The sequence below is a fragment of the Lagopus leucura genome, unplaced genomic scaffold (genome assembly GCF_019238085.1).
Source record: "Lagopus leucura isolate 7727_CA_CO unplaced genomic scaffold, USGS_WTPT01 Super-Scaffold_100157, whole genome shotgun sequence".
Lineage (NCBI taxonomy): Eukaryota > Metazoa > Chordata > Aves > Galliformes > Phasianidae > Lagopus > Lagopus leucura.
Window position 1 is genome coordinate 21450819 of NW_024962334.1, and position 15038 is coordinate 21465856.

At 38.6% G+C, this 15038-nt stretch overlaps 1 protein-coding gene across 3 annotated transcripts in view; it reads right to left on the reverse strand.

Moving 5' to 3' along the window:
- The window catches only part of ITGB8 (integrin subunit beta 8), a 47583-nt gene that overhangs the window by 10914 nt on the left and 21631 nt on the right, over positions 1-15038 (reverse strand). For all 3 annotated transcript variants that reach the window (XR_006181914.1, XR_006181913.1, XM_042889002.1), the window contains exons 6-10: positions 13162-13320; positions 8187-8282; positions 8002-8091; positions 5226-5360; positions 1997-2402 (exon numbers count right to left, since the gene is read on the reverse strand). Coding sequence is in view for 1 of the 3 variants with exons in the window: in XM_042889002.1 (XP_042744936.1) it covers positions 1997-2402; positions 5226-5360; positions 8002-8091; positions 8187-8282; positions 13162-13320 (886 nt within the window). In the remaining 2 variants the exon portion in view is untranslated. The remainder of the gene's footprint in view (positions 1-1996; positions 2403-5225; positions 5361-8001; positions 8092-8186; positions 8283-13161; positions 13321-15038) is intronic.

Here is a 15038-nt window from a genome sequence, read left to right on the forward strand (position 1 = left end):
TGAATTACAAGTGACTCTTGAAGGTCATCTAGTCCAATCTTCTGCAATTAACAAAGACATCTACGGCTTGACCAGGTTACTCAGAGATCCCTCCAGCCTGATATTGAATATCTCCAGGGGCATGTCTTCCACCATCTCTTTGGGTGACCTGCCTCACCACTCTTATTGTAGAAAACTTTTTTTCATATATCTAGTTTAAATCTTCTTTCAGTTGAAACCATTTCTCCTTGTCTTGTCACAAGAGATCCTGGTAAAAGTCTGTCATCTTCTTTCTTATACCCCCCTTTTGATACAGAAAGGCCACTATCAGGTCACCTTGGAGCTTTTTCTACTCCAGGTTGAACAGCCCCACATCTCTCATCTTGTTCTCACAGGGGAGGTGTTCCATTCCTTGGATCATTTTTGTGGCCCTCCTCTGGACATGCTCCAAAGGTTCATGTCTGTCCTGTACTGAGGACTGCACATGCATTACTCCAGGTGAGCTCAGAGCAGAGAGGCAGGATCACCTCCCTTGACCTGCTGACCATGCTTCCCTTGATGCAGCCCAGGATACAGCTGGCTTTCTGGGCTGCGAGGGCAAATTGCTGGCTTGTGTCCAGCTGCCATCCACCAGTGTCCCTAAATCCTTTTCCACAGGGCTGTGCTTTATCCTTGCATCCTCTAGCTTGCATCTATAGTGGGGGCTGCTGAGATCCAGGTACAAGACTTGGCTTTGTCAAACCTCATGAGGTTCACCTGGGCCCACTGCTCGAGCTTGTCTAGGTCTCTCTGGATGATATCTTATCTCTCGGGCATCTTGACTACACCACACAGCATGGTTCATGCAAACTCATTGGGAATGCACTTGATCACACAGTCAATATCACTGATGAAGATATTAAAGAGCATCTGTACCAGCACTGACACCTGAGGTACACAACTTGTCACTGATCTCCATTTGGACATTGAGTCTTTGACACCACGCTCTGGGGAGTAACTGGGAATTCTTTTTCCATTGAACAGCCCACATGTTAAATCCATATGTTTTCAATTTGGAGAGAAGGACGTTATAAGGGACTTTGTCAAAAGCCTTACTGAAGTTCAGACAGATGACATCAGTGGCCTTTTCCTTGTTCACCATCATAGAAGACCACTATGCTGGTCAAATAGGACTTGGTGGAGCCATGCTACTTGTTCCGTATCGCCTCCCTGCTCTCCATGTGCTGTAGCATAGCTTTCAGAAGGATCTGCTCCATGGTCTTCCCCAACACAGAAGTGAGGCTGACAGGCTGGTAATTTCCTGGATTTTCCTTTCTAACCTTGTTGAAAATGGGTGTGACATCACCTTTTTACCAGTCACCAAGGACTTCACCTGACTGCCATGACTTTTCAATCATCATTAAGAGTGGCCTGGCAACACATCAGTCAATGTCTCACTCAGTACAGAGTGAAATGAAAGGATGCAGAACAGCAGTACAGATTTTAAATACTTGAAATATAACTTCTGAGGGTAAAAAATATATTTCAGTACAGATAATGATACTGATTAAAACTTATTTTCCTTAACAACATTAACTTAAAGATACATGCTTTTTCACTTAGTTCATATACAATTTTCATTTGTATGATTTCTTAAAAAACATAAAGTAGGCTGAAAAAAAAAAAAAAAGAGGAAAAAGAGGATTTCCATCTACTCTCCCTTGTTATGTTTTGCTCACTGTCCTCTACTTGAAGCAAGTGTTCCAAAAAGTGTTTGCATATACATAAGGATTAGAAACCAAGCATCACTGTATGTCTGGCAAGACTGATTTAGGGTGTTAGAAAATCAGAACTACATGTAGACATTATGGCTCCTTTTATTCTCTCAGTATCTCATTTATATTTCCTAATTCTGCACATGCAATTCTTATACTTGACAGCCTTACATCATTGTTGTCAGCTGCATAATGTATCTAAGTTTCAGAAAACAAAACACAAGGAAAAAAAGCAAAGCACAGGCCTAAATTCTGCAGCTTACCAGAACATAAGCTTCCCTGGTGATATGGGCAAGAAAAATCATCCATTTGACAGTATTTGCCATACACCCTGCCTAGCTTGTTCTTGTAGCAGAAACATTTTCCCTCTATGCAATCTCCTTGGCCACTGCAGATGGGCTGGTCCTTGTGCTGCCTGCACTCTTCAGAAGGAAACATCTCTCTGCTGTAGCTGCAACTGCTGTCACTGCAATGGGGCTGTTTGACATCAGGAAAGGTTTCATCAGTCCACACTCTCTTGGGCTTTGCGTTGTCTCCATTCTGACAGGCACAGCTTTTCTGTACATTAATAATGGTGGTTTCATTGAAACCAATAGGCTTAAGTATTGCATATTTTCTTCCCCCAGTTGTATCACATCCTTTCATTGTGACTGATACATTGAAAAGAACCTAGGAAAAATAAAAACATATTCTGCATTTATTTTTTTTCCCTATAAGTTACTTACAATTCTTAACGTACAAATAAAGAATCTCACATTACATATGAATGTTCAGTAGCTGCTAATAGCGCTTAGTGGCCACATATTAGCAAACATAAGCATCATATACACAATTAAACCCTAACAGCATGAAGTTGGCAGTAGTCTACTTTTCATGTTAAGAAAGCATAGCTGCAGAAAGCAAGTTTAACGCTGGATAAATACCATCTTCCACCTCCTCTTTTTTTTTTTTTTTTTTTTTTTAATGTTCATTCTGTTTATATTATAGAAATGCAAATCAGAATTGATTGAGCAAGACCAACACAAGCTGAAACAGATACTCATCATAAAAACAATCTAGAGTAAATGTCCTTGTTGCAGAAACAGACTGCGGAAACAAAATACACAGGCATTTCTGGAAGGCCCAGAAATGGCTCACACCTTAGCAGCAGCTTATTTTTGCCTTTCCTGTGATGCAAGTGAAGCAGGAAAGTGCTGCTGCTGTGGCTGCAGCCCTGCTCTGGGAGGAGCCCTGCACTCACCCTTGGCCATAGCCAGGCCACCAGCACCATGCCCTGGGTCACAGCCTGTGGCTGCGCTCATGGCGGCAGTGGCACCTGATGCCTTCCCCAGCCCTGGCACCTTGTCACGGCTCTTTTAGGGGTTAGGTGGCTGCCATAGAGTCGGCATTTCTGACTGCTAAAACTCTTTGAGTTTTGCTATCTGTGGTGATTTCATAACAGCAATCTTTGCATTGCACTTTTTTTTTTTTTTTTTTTTTTTTTTACTTGTTTGACTGCTACTGTTCTGATGACGTATTGCTCTGATGAGGTATATGCCATCAGCTAACTGAGAACAGCTCTTCTAAGCCTTCTTGCAGAGAAAGTATCACCAAATAGAAAAGGTGAGAAAAGAACCCGGGGCATGCAAGTGCCTTTACTTTTTGTCATCAACGATTTCCAAATCAAAAGAATTGAAAACATAAGAAAGCTGTGTTGTGGGAGGCTGAAACTCCCCACAAAGACTGTGGCATTCATTCCCCATGGCGGTCTCCCCCTCCGGCTCCACAAAGGCAGCTTTGTGATCAGCCGGGCTGCGGCTGCCTACACCAGCAGGAGAAGAATGCAATGCAGAGCGTGCACTCCTCAACCATCCCATCGAGGGTGCACAAAGGCTTTGTCCCTCTCTTTGCTTTTCTTCTTGTTTTTCAAGTGCTCTGCTGCATGCATAACCCCCAGCTGCCAGCAGGCTCTGTGCTTGAGACTTCTTCCATGAGGAAGCGTGGACATGCACTCATAATTCATACAGCAGGTGCATGTCACGAGGGGAGGAAAGGCTGCAGCTAGAGAATGAGCTTTGTGTACAGCACCGGACCCTGTTAGAAAATGTGATGTTCCAGTACAACATGGGAGGGAAGAGCAAAAACCGGCTTGTCTAAAAGTCATGAAACATGATGGCTAGCAGCAGAAAGATTAAAGTTATTGCCACTAAATAATTATGACACCATGAACTCACTAATAATCAAAGTTAGTTTTGCACCATGAAGAGGCCACAGGATTCTTCCAGACTATAATGCACTTTTGTGTTTTACTAAGGAAAGGAAGGAAGAAGGATTAGACAATGAAAGGAATGTGAGAATTAAGAACAAGCATTCTGCCTGTAAACAAATACTGAAAGGAGGCTTTGCGGTTAAAAATAAATTAATCTCTTGAAGATGGCTCATTTTCAACTGCAGTAAGCTGTAAGACCACATGTGATCTTTTACAATCAACTGGCTTGTCTTTTTATTAAAAAGAACCAGATATAAATATTTTTCTTTTCGTTAAACAGAACGAATTCCATTCCTATTTCTTATGACATACACAGGGAATGACATTTCAGAAGAGTTAAGAACAAAAACCTATCACATCTACCTAAAGTGTAGCAGTTAATCAGCTGCAAATCGTGCAGACAAAATAGAGAAGAGAATAAAATACATTTAAATGAACATATTTAAAATTCACACATTTAATCTATTGTTTTGCCACTTCTATGCACAAACACAATCAAATCTCATCAACTGATCTGTGTGTACACCACAAGGAAAGAACTCCTTGACCCTGCTCTCCAGAAACACAGACCTCTTCCTGGCAAACTACAGGAATTACTCTACTGATCCAAGCAATCAAATAAATATATCAACACACAGAAAAGTTGTTCTGGGAAGAAAACCACGTCTTTTATATTAGCCAGACATCTTCCCACACATTTTCATGGTGCATGATGCTACAGTTTTATAATCCAATTCATTCAGTACATGGTACTGATCCAAATGGGAATTAATCATTTTATTAATTTGATTTATAAGATAAACCAATTACCCATGACTCTGAATGTGCACAAAGGCTACTGGAGCAAGGAGAGAGAAAGGTGGTGTCTTGAACAGATCCAAGCAGCACAAATTCCAACGATTCTTTTGCACTGAGTGATTATCTTTCAACCTCTTTAAGTACAAATTTCATCACAATGAACATGGCCATTGTGACCATCGAAGGACAAAGGAGAACAGTTTTAATGGACATTAGCTTTCAGGAAAAGCTTTGAGCCTGAGTCCCACGAGATTAGTGAGAATTAAAACAAGATTGGGAAAAAAAAAAAAAAAAAAACAACAGAATAATAGAGAGTTTGTGATCATTAATCACTAAAGTGCAGTTTCAGTTTGAGTAAATCCCTAGAAGATTTCACACCATTGAAACTCAACCAAACAGAAAAATAAGTATTCCAGTTCCTTGAAGAATGAAAACTATCAACATACTTCTTCATTATATCCAACGTTTTTACATCCTTCCATGCCAGTTTTTTTGCTTCCATCAGGACAGATTGCAGTGATATTGAAATTAAGATCCTGGATCTGGTTATCCACTTGAATTTTCACTTCAGAGATTAGTTTCTGTAACCAGAAAATAACTTATAGTTGCATTGCATTCCCACATATAATGTGCATTAATGACTAATACCAAGTACTGCTACAATGACTGACTAAAAATGAAGAAAGCTTGTCTGTGTGAATAAAGGAATGAATTAAAGCATTGTTTCCCATATAAAGAACCAATTACGTTCCAAAAATACACAATCAATGAACTGGTAGCTCTGATAAAGTGGATTACATTTTCCAGATAAAAATGTTTTCAGCTTTTCAAAAATGGTTTTGAGGCTGTATTTTTGGCAATTTGAAAATCTGTTCTAACAACTATGTGTAACAAAAACTGCTTATTATCTGAGACACTATGTTGTCTTTTAGCTGCACACTTGAAATAAAAACAGAAAACATGCATACTACTATTCTTATTCAGCAGAAAAGGTTACTAATCAAATCGATGCTTTAAACTTGTGATATTTTGCATCTGTCTTGGAAAAGTTTCCCCTGAGCAGATCTTAGGGTGATATAAAGGGTACTGAGATTACCCTTCCTGATTTATTTGGGTCAGATAGGACTATATAAATCAACAATCTGTTAATTCCCAAGTGGGCTTTTGACAATGCAAAGTAAGTAAAAGGCCTGCTTTGTAACCAGTATTTTCCATGTCCTCAAAAATACTATTTAGTAATTACAAAAGAAATATTACTTCTTTGCCTTTTGCAAACATATTAAAACTCTGTAAACATTTATTGCACCAAGAGAATATTAAATTTCCATGCAAACAGTAAAATTCCTTGCATCTTACTATTTTTAAAATTAGTTTTGTGGGACATTAGTGTTACAAATGAAAATTTAATTGTATGAATCTGAACACATGTTTAGCTAAGTAAGTTTTTCAAAATTAGTGACTCATCATTGACTTTTTAGGGATTTCCAGACAAGGTTTTCCACAACTAAGCCTAAGGCTTCCCTGCTTAGAAAAAGAATACAAGAGGCCCACTACCATCAGACATCAAAACTAAATTTTCTTATGTAAATACTTATGTGATCCCGGAGGCAAAACATTCAAAACACTGTTCACTGTGTTGTTTGCATCTTACTAGAAACTAAAAACATGACAAAAGTATTCAGAAGTACCAAATCCAGTGTGATTTAAGAGAGGAAGGATGATACTGTCCAGAAAATAAAGCAAGAATGAACTGGGCGTGGCTGGAGAAGGAAAGTCCCATAGAATCTTCAATTTAACAGAAAGGATTATTTTGTAAATTTTTATTTTCTCTCTTTGAATGCTTGCCCTGGATTATCCTATAAAAACCTGGATACAATTAAGAGTGGATGGTGTAAAAGTGGCAATCAGAACCATGATCTGCAAATTATTACTTTTTTTTTTTTTTTTCAAGCGGTATTTCACTATTTCCTACAAATATCTATATTCAAAATGAGATTTCTTGATTTTAGAAGAGAAAATCTAATACCAGGGAGAATTTATCTGCAATTTGATTATACTTCCTCAGCTTTTGAATGCCTTTGGTGTCTGCACAATGTTTCCCAAAATGACAGCGTGAAAACACAGACAAGCCCACTCTACTGCTAGTAATAGACATGGGACTTGGCTTCTCATTAGAGCTAATTTGCTGAAAGCAACCAAAGAGCCTCATTTAGATGGTTAACCTAGCATAATGGACAATTTCATTCTTTCATCTCCAAGTAATCCAAATTAATGTGATGCACACTGATACCTTGTGTACAGATCTATAACTAATTTTCTAATTTCTTAACCTTGCATGTTTATGCAACTTGCACACCTGAAAAACATTCAGCTATCTAGCCTACTATCTTATTTTACTCTTATTTTACTCCTGCTCTATGTGCTCCCTTTGCTCTAGAGGATCAAATGTATACTACAATGCTTCATTTTAGAGTTGTTTATCCCCCCTTTCACACACTATCAAGATGACAGTCTCCCCTTAAAAGCTGACATTCCTCAGCAATCATTTGTGAAAATGCTTTTTCCCATACTACTTCCAGTTGAGAACTTTACATGGAAGCACACAGAGCCATTTCCTTTGTTCTCTCTCAAATCCCTATCAAAACTTTTTTTACTGCAATGTATTAAAACCCTGAGACATTATGCTGCCCTATGCAATGTAAATGCTGCTTTCCACAGTATTCTTTGTGGAAATATTCTTTTTGTAAATTTCCACTTTTTTCCCTTTTTTCTAAGAACTATGAGGTAAAATCCTCTAAATCTTGTAGTGTCCTTTGGCTCTGAGTTTGTATGGTGCCTAGACAGTAGTGTCTAGTATGTAACCAAAGATGTGAGATCCCAAAATACAAATGAAACTTCTTTTAAATACAAAAGAAATTTCTTTTGATGTAACATGGCAAAGAATCAAACACTGTATTAAAGAGCATCCTTAGTATAAAATTAGCTTTTGATTTTGAGACACCAACAGCCTGGGAATTTGAGAGTTGTTTAGGGATACTGCCATCACCAACCTGGACATTCAGAAAAGTAGGAATGTGGACTTTAGATAGAGGCCTGGAAATTCCAACTTTAGGCTCTAGACTGTGAAAAGTAAAAAAAAAAAACAACAACAAAAAACAAAAACAACAACAACAACAAAATCCTGTACAAAGACAGCATCCAGCGCAGTCATTCTGATCATACCTGATAAGCTTCTACCACCAAATCATTGAGATTTGCTGCTTGTGATTCTATCTGTCTCGCAACAGTACCAGGCAACAGAGGTAACAAATCCTACAAAAAAAAATACATTAATTGATGCACATTCAATATATTTAATAAAATACTATGTTTTCAAATTTAGAAAAGGAATCAGGTTTCTAACCTACTTTATACCAATGGAACTGGCTTCCTTGAACTGCAAAAATGACATTGATGTTATTGTCAATCAATTTTTCAGAGAGCTGACCAAGAGATGGATGCTCCTGCAAAATAAAACAGAGGACTGCAGTTTAGTAAGAGACAACCTTAGATTTTATGTTTGTCACAATACAGGGCTACAAAGCCACTCCAATCCTTATTTCTAAACGTACAGAGAAATGCTAGGCTTACATCCAAAAGAAGGTAGGGCTGACTGAATATTAAAAAAAACCACCACAACGACATAACAAAATCAGTGCATTAGGTGAACTGCAATACTCTTCCATCGTCAGCTCTGCAGCTGTGCTGCAGAATGGTCTAAGGACCATTCTGGTCTAAGGACTAAGTGAACTCTCCACACAGTACCTTTCTGTTGGAGTCTAATGCTTATGAAACAGCTGCTGGATATGGTATTTTCCATGGTCTGCCCAGAATACCAAAAAGATTCCTGAGAACGATAAGTGGGTTCTTGCTCAAAAGTCAAGGAGAAGGAATGACATGAGGGCACCAAGATGAGGTGTGATTTGAAGAGTGGCAAGGCAAGTTATTAAATTTGTTTCTCAGCACCAGGAATTTATTTCTTGGCACTAGGGATCAGACACATCAGCAAAATGAAACCATTGGCTCAGGTTCTAGCAATGTCAATATCCTATATATATCTTACAGCTGACAGCTTTCTTGAAGACTTGCCTAAGGAGCAATGTCTTCAGCTGTTACTGCAATGTCTTGCTACAGTTTTTGAACTCTGCTTCTCCTTGAGGAAGGTAGAGGGAGTTTCACTTCTCTTCACACTGTGGACATTATTCTTCTTGGTGGGGTACCTATGAGGGCAGGTCCTGTGCTATGACCTGCCCTTCTACACTTCTTGCTGCAAGATCTGACACAGACTTGGGAACAAGATGTATGTTGCTATCCATTCATTCAAGATATTGGGAAGAACAAAGGTGTTTGTGGCCTCAGTGGGCTTGTACATCTGGCCAGTGTGGGATTCCTTTCAATTCCACTACTCCAAAGCAAACTGAATCTGAAAGTCACTGCTGATTTACTATAAGTCTGGGAATACTTCCTAGGAAGTAAATTCAACATCTAAAATTAATGATAAAACACAGTGAAGTGACTGGGGCTCGTGTGTCTTCCCAGAGATTTCATAAGGACACCTATACACGTGTCAAGACAACCGCATTACCCCACATACTTCTGCGGTCTTTCTCTTCCTACCATTTTTCAGCATCTGTCCCACATTTTCTTTCTTCCTTTCTCCTACACAAACATGCTCTCACAGTTTTCTTGCACAATTCATTACTCCTCGGAGTGCCACTTGTTATTCAAGGCAGCCTGCAAGTCAAATGCTATCCTAACAGTAATTTGAAAGCCAGGACAGCAGAGACAACGTTATGCAAGGGGATAAAATCCATTTTCCACCACATTGCACTATCATAAATAGCCTTGGACAGAAAGAACAAAGGAGCTCCTTGCTGCAGTTTGATCCTAGACAGGATCTCCACTCATTTATCCTTTGATAAGAGATTATATTTTTTAAGGTAAGTGATAGATGTTGGGTAAGACAGAGATAAATCGACATTCTTACAGCTGCAGCTTCTCAGTGTGCCATACATGAGGGTCCAGACAATATACATTCCTTACTTAAGACTGAAGTGCAGCAGCAGAAGCCTTGTTGTCACTCTCACAACACTGTGTTAAGACCTGCTCCCTTCTCCATGGCCACAGACCACAGTGATAAGGCCTCCTTGGCCTGCACAAGCTATTTGCCACATGCAGATGACTGGCAGATCACACATGAACCAGGTGCTCCCAGGACACAGGCTACTGAAACTAGATGTTGTATAAATACCCCCTGCATTCCAAATGCAGAGCAGTGGTGAGGGACCATCAGAGGGTGCTCAAACAAGTCAGCGTCCTGCTCACCATATGACACCAGGCATGTCCAAATTCTGGTAAAATGACCCTTCAACATCTCTGCAACTAATGGCAAAAGTTCGAGATTGGTAGTAGCTGAAATGGGTTTCTATGAAACAAAAGCTTATTCAGATGGATGACATACATAGACATGCAAAAGCTGTAGGGACCAGATCCCAAATTACATAATCTGCTCACAAGAAAAACTGAACCTCCATCTTCTTGCAAGTTCTAACTCATTACAGTGCTTGTTTTGGTTAATAGTACATCCAAGTCTCACTACAGATTAGAAAGACAAAATTCCTTTGTATTAGAATGGATATATATTTTTAAAGTCCCAAAAGAATCACACTATTTTTTTTTATTTTAAGCACATAGAGAGATGACATAAGGGACTGTTGGTCACTTGAGGAGTCACACTCCACTTCTGGTAAAAACCTCGGTATACTCTAAGTATTTTTATCTTATCTACTCCCACTACTGTTTAGAAGAATATATTCCCATTTTAGATCTTCTTTCTTGTTCCAATTACATCATTCATTTCATTATTTTAACCTACTGTGTTAAACTTAGAAGATAACTAAAACAGACGTTAAGTATTTCAGAAAGGGAGTGAACTGAGCACGAATCTAATAAAAAGGAACTGGATTTCTTTCTTGCTTAATGCTTTTTGCTGATCTGTGCATGACTACTTAACAAAAGTTAGAAAGAAGCGAGAAGAAAAGTGAATAACTGGAAACATTTCTGATTTAAAGATTAGGCTTATACAAATAAATAAGGAGAGGTCCTCTTAACTGGAACAAGAAAAAAATCGAAGTATGCCAGAATTCAATCCTCTCTAGACTATCAGGTGCTAGGAATGAAAGTAGAAGCACAACATTATCACAGATGGCTCTTTAATTTAACATAGTACTTCAAAATTGAACTGAGAAGAAAAAAGAAAAAAAAGAAAGCTCTGTTTCTTCTTTGCAACTTATTTAAAAAAGAATTGATAGACTTCCATAACATCTCATTTAAATATTAGTTACATAGACTTTCTTTTTTCAGCTAATGAGATAATCTGAAATAATCACAGACAATATATTACTGAGAAGAAAAAAAATAGGAACCCAGTACACTTACTCTTCTAAACATTACTGTGCTATCTTGTCAAATCTGTTCCAGAAAATATCTGATACTGAGAAAGATTTCCGTTATGCACCTGTTCCATTACTAAAGTTTCGATGCAGGCACACAAGAATTAGCCAGTGGCTGGAAAAAGTACGTGCCAGCCCCCAGACAACACATGGGCCAAGATGCGCTGATCTAAGTATCCTTGAAGGTCATTTCATTTGGACAGCCTGAAAGACTACATAATCTCACAAAAGCATCAATACAAAAAATAATGGAGATTTCTTACTGCAAATAAGATAATAAAATCATGATTCTTCATCCCAGAATTTAAAAAAAATAATAATTTCATTAGTCAGCCATCAGTCATACTTTGAAGGAGATTAATTTTTGCCTGTAAATAGATTTTTGTCTGCATTTTATATTGGTGAAGCTTTTCAGATAGAAAGAGAATTTAATTTCTCATGTTGGACAGCTTTTTCTGGTTGTTGTTCTCTGAAACTGACAATGCCTTTATGAACCAAGAAATCCTGAATCCAAGAGACAGACTTGTATTACACCAATTGTTTAATAAAGCAGTGGAAAAAAAAGTAGAGATAGGTACATCATAACCCATAAGTATGCTCTGCTTTGGGAAAGGAAAGTTTCTGGTTTCTTTGCTCTTGCAGAACAAAGGGAGGTATTGTTTTTATCCTAGGGACACTAAAAACACTGAAAATGGACAGACTAGTTAAAGGGAAATAAATAATTCTGACATCAGTGAGGGATTATCCAAAAGGTGACAGAGGGAGTGAGTTACTGTAAGAACATCATATAATCAGAAATCCAGATGACCTTCCCCTCAGCATATGCTTGGCTGCCTCCTCCACTCAACAAGGTTGTGAACACCCCCCTATTACTGGAAATCTCCTGTATTTCACTATAATCTCCTTTTGCTTCTCCATCCCAGTAAGCATTTGTGCTGGAATCCAGTTCAGAGCCAGTTTGCATGCAGCTCTCGCTGATTTCCTGAATGGCCTGGCCTGAACGTGGGCTGGATGCTTCAACTAAGTGCAATGAACAAAACTGCGAAAACTCTTGAGTGCTGTAATGATACCACAGCTCATATTTCCATTTTTTAGTGATTACACAGCAATTTAGTATTGATTCACGTTTCTTAAAATGAATGAATAACATTCGTTCAAGGAAATTGCAATTGCAATTGTATAGATCTCATGAAAACAATTCTTTCTTAATCACTCATAACTATTTTGTACATACTTGAAGAAATCCTTTCAAAAGTTAAAATTATCTGCTGAAGGCTTATCATTTTGTTACAGTGGATTTGAAGCAACTTTTTACACAGGCATGTATTTCAACACATTTGTTTTATACTGTAAGATTTGAATATATTTAATGTTGCATTAACAACAGCAAAGCTTTGTGGTACCTAAGTATTTTCTAGTCCATCAAATTTGGAATAGCTCATCACTATTGCACATCTTCAGTTTTCTCTTACAAAGTATTTTCAAACAATGCAACTATGCATCTTCTGACCATAAAGCATGATCAATTCCTTTGTCTCATTAGCATATGTAATTCTGACACATAATGAGCTTCTTCTGTAAAATATATCACAGACTTCTACTTATGTTTTATACAGAATGTTTGCCATTCCTGTGAGATGACAGTAAAAAACACATTAAAAAACAGTAATATATTCCACTGTGGTCTGTACTGTTGATTCAGACTACAAAACACTTTATCTCAGATGAAAAGGATGCCAATATTACCAGGCAACTGATTCTTTATTACAAATCTTGCCTACCTGGGAAAATATTATTTTAACGAGTGAATTAAAAGCAATGCTCTGACACTGACCTAAAAACCTCATTTACACCACTCCCCTGAAGGCAGAAGGTATGACATATACCTTACCATACTCGTAGCTTTGACGTAAACATTATCTTTCAAATGGCAGTTTCCATCGTGGGGAATCACAATCCCTGCTAATTTACTGTCTAGGGCTAGATGGGAAGTTTGGTCTGTCATCACTAGAAGTAGTCGCTTGGCTTCTTTGCGCCATCCAATGTGGCTCTGAAAAGGAAACAAAATAGAACATAAGAGAGAGGTAACTACATACTTCTGCTTCCAGGTGTTGGGATATTTAGAAACACCGGGTTTAAACCAGGATAATGAGGATATTTAAAGCATTCTTTTCTTTTTTTTTCTTTTTTTTTTTTTGAGTGTAAGTGGATTTCACATCCTATGTCTGAAAACTATTCTGAAAGTCAGAGATCCACTTACCACTTGCTTTCATTTTTGAAGGAAGATCCCTCAAAATATAAACAAATTATGCATTATATAGTGGGCATGACTAACAGCTGACACACTGTTAGTACATAAAAAGATATACATGTAACATCTGTGTAATTTTCTGCATTACAAACAACAAATATAAATCCAATGTGCTTTAGGACTTCAGTGATATGAAACACGTAGCAGGGCAAGTTTAGATCTATACTGGGTTGGGTGCTTATTTCCAGAACATTTGTTTCCCTCCAAAGAATGAATGACTGCTTTAAATAAAACTTTGAAGACGAAGACATGAATCACCTCATTTTCTTTTTCATTCCCATCTTTATTATTCTATTTTCTTGACTAATTCCATTTTTTTCTTCCTTTTGCCTCATTTCTTGCTCTTCCTTCCTACAGCTCTGCCTCATCTCTGCCATTTCCCTTAACACTGCCAGATACCGTCCCCCCACCTCATCACAACCTCTTCTCTGGTAGTTGTAGAAGGCTATGAGGTAACCTCTGAGCCTCCTCTTCTCTATACTAAACAATAATAGTTTCTTCAGCCATTCTCCATGAGACTTGAGCTCCAGACCCTTCACAGCTTCATTGCCCTTCTCAGGACATGCTCCTGGGCCTCAGTGCTTTTTTTTTTTTTTTTTTTTTTGTGGTAAGTATAATACAGCACTCAAAGTGCAGTCTCACCAGAGCTAAATACAGGAGGACAATCACATCCCTGGTGCTGCTGGCAACATTATTTCTGATACAAGCCAGGATGCCATTGCCCTTCTTTGTCACCTGGGCACACTGCTGGTTCTTGTTCAGCCTAGCATTGACTAACGCTTTCAAGTCCTTTTCCTCTGCAGAGTTTCCCAGTTACTCTGCCCCAAGCCTATAGCATTGCCAGGGGTTATTATTGCAGCCAAAGTGCAGGGCCTGGCACTTAGTCTTCCGTGAACTTCATCCCATTGGCCTCAGCCCAGTGATCCAGCCTGTTCAGATTCCTCTAAAGACAGATTGAAACTTCCTACTAACTTGGTGTCATCTGCAAACTTCACAGAATCACAGAATAGCCTGGGTTGAAAAGGACCTCAAAGATCATCTAGTTTCAATCCTGCTGACATGGGCAGGGTCACCAACCACTAGATCAGGCTGCCCAGAGCCACATCCAGCCTGGCTTTGAATACCTTCAGGGATGGGGCATCCATAACCTCTCTAGGCAACCTGTTCCAGTACGTCACCACCCTCTGAGTGAAGAACTTCTAATATCTAACCTAAATCTCTCCTGTCTTAGTTTAAAACCATTCCCCCTTGTCCTTGCTCCCTGCAAGTACTGGAAGTCCACAATGAGGTCTTCCCAGAGCCTTCCCTTCTCCAAGCTAAACAAGTCCAGTTCCCTCAACCTTTCTTCATAGGAGAGGTGCTCCTTAGCCCACATTTTCATTCCATTTCATTCTGTTGCTTTAGGAAGCATGGATGATTCTAAAACTCACAAGTTGTAAGTGTGGAATGTATCCAAT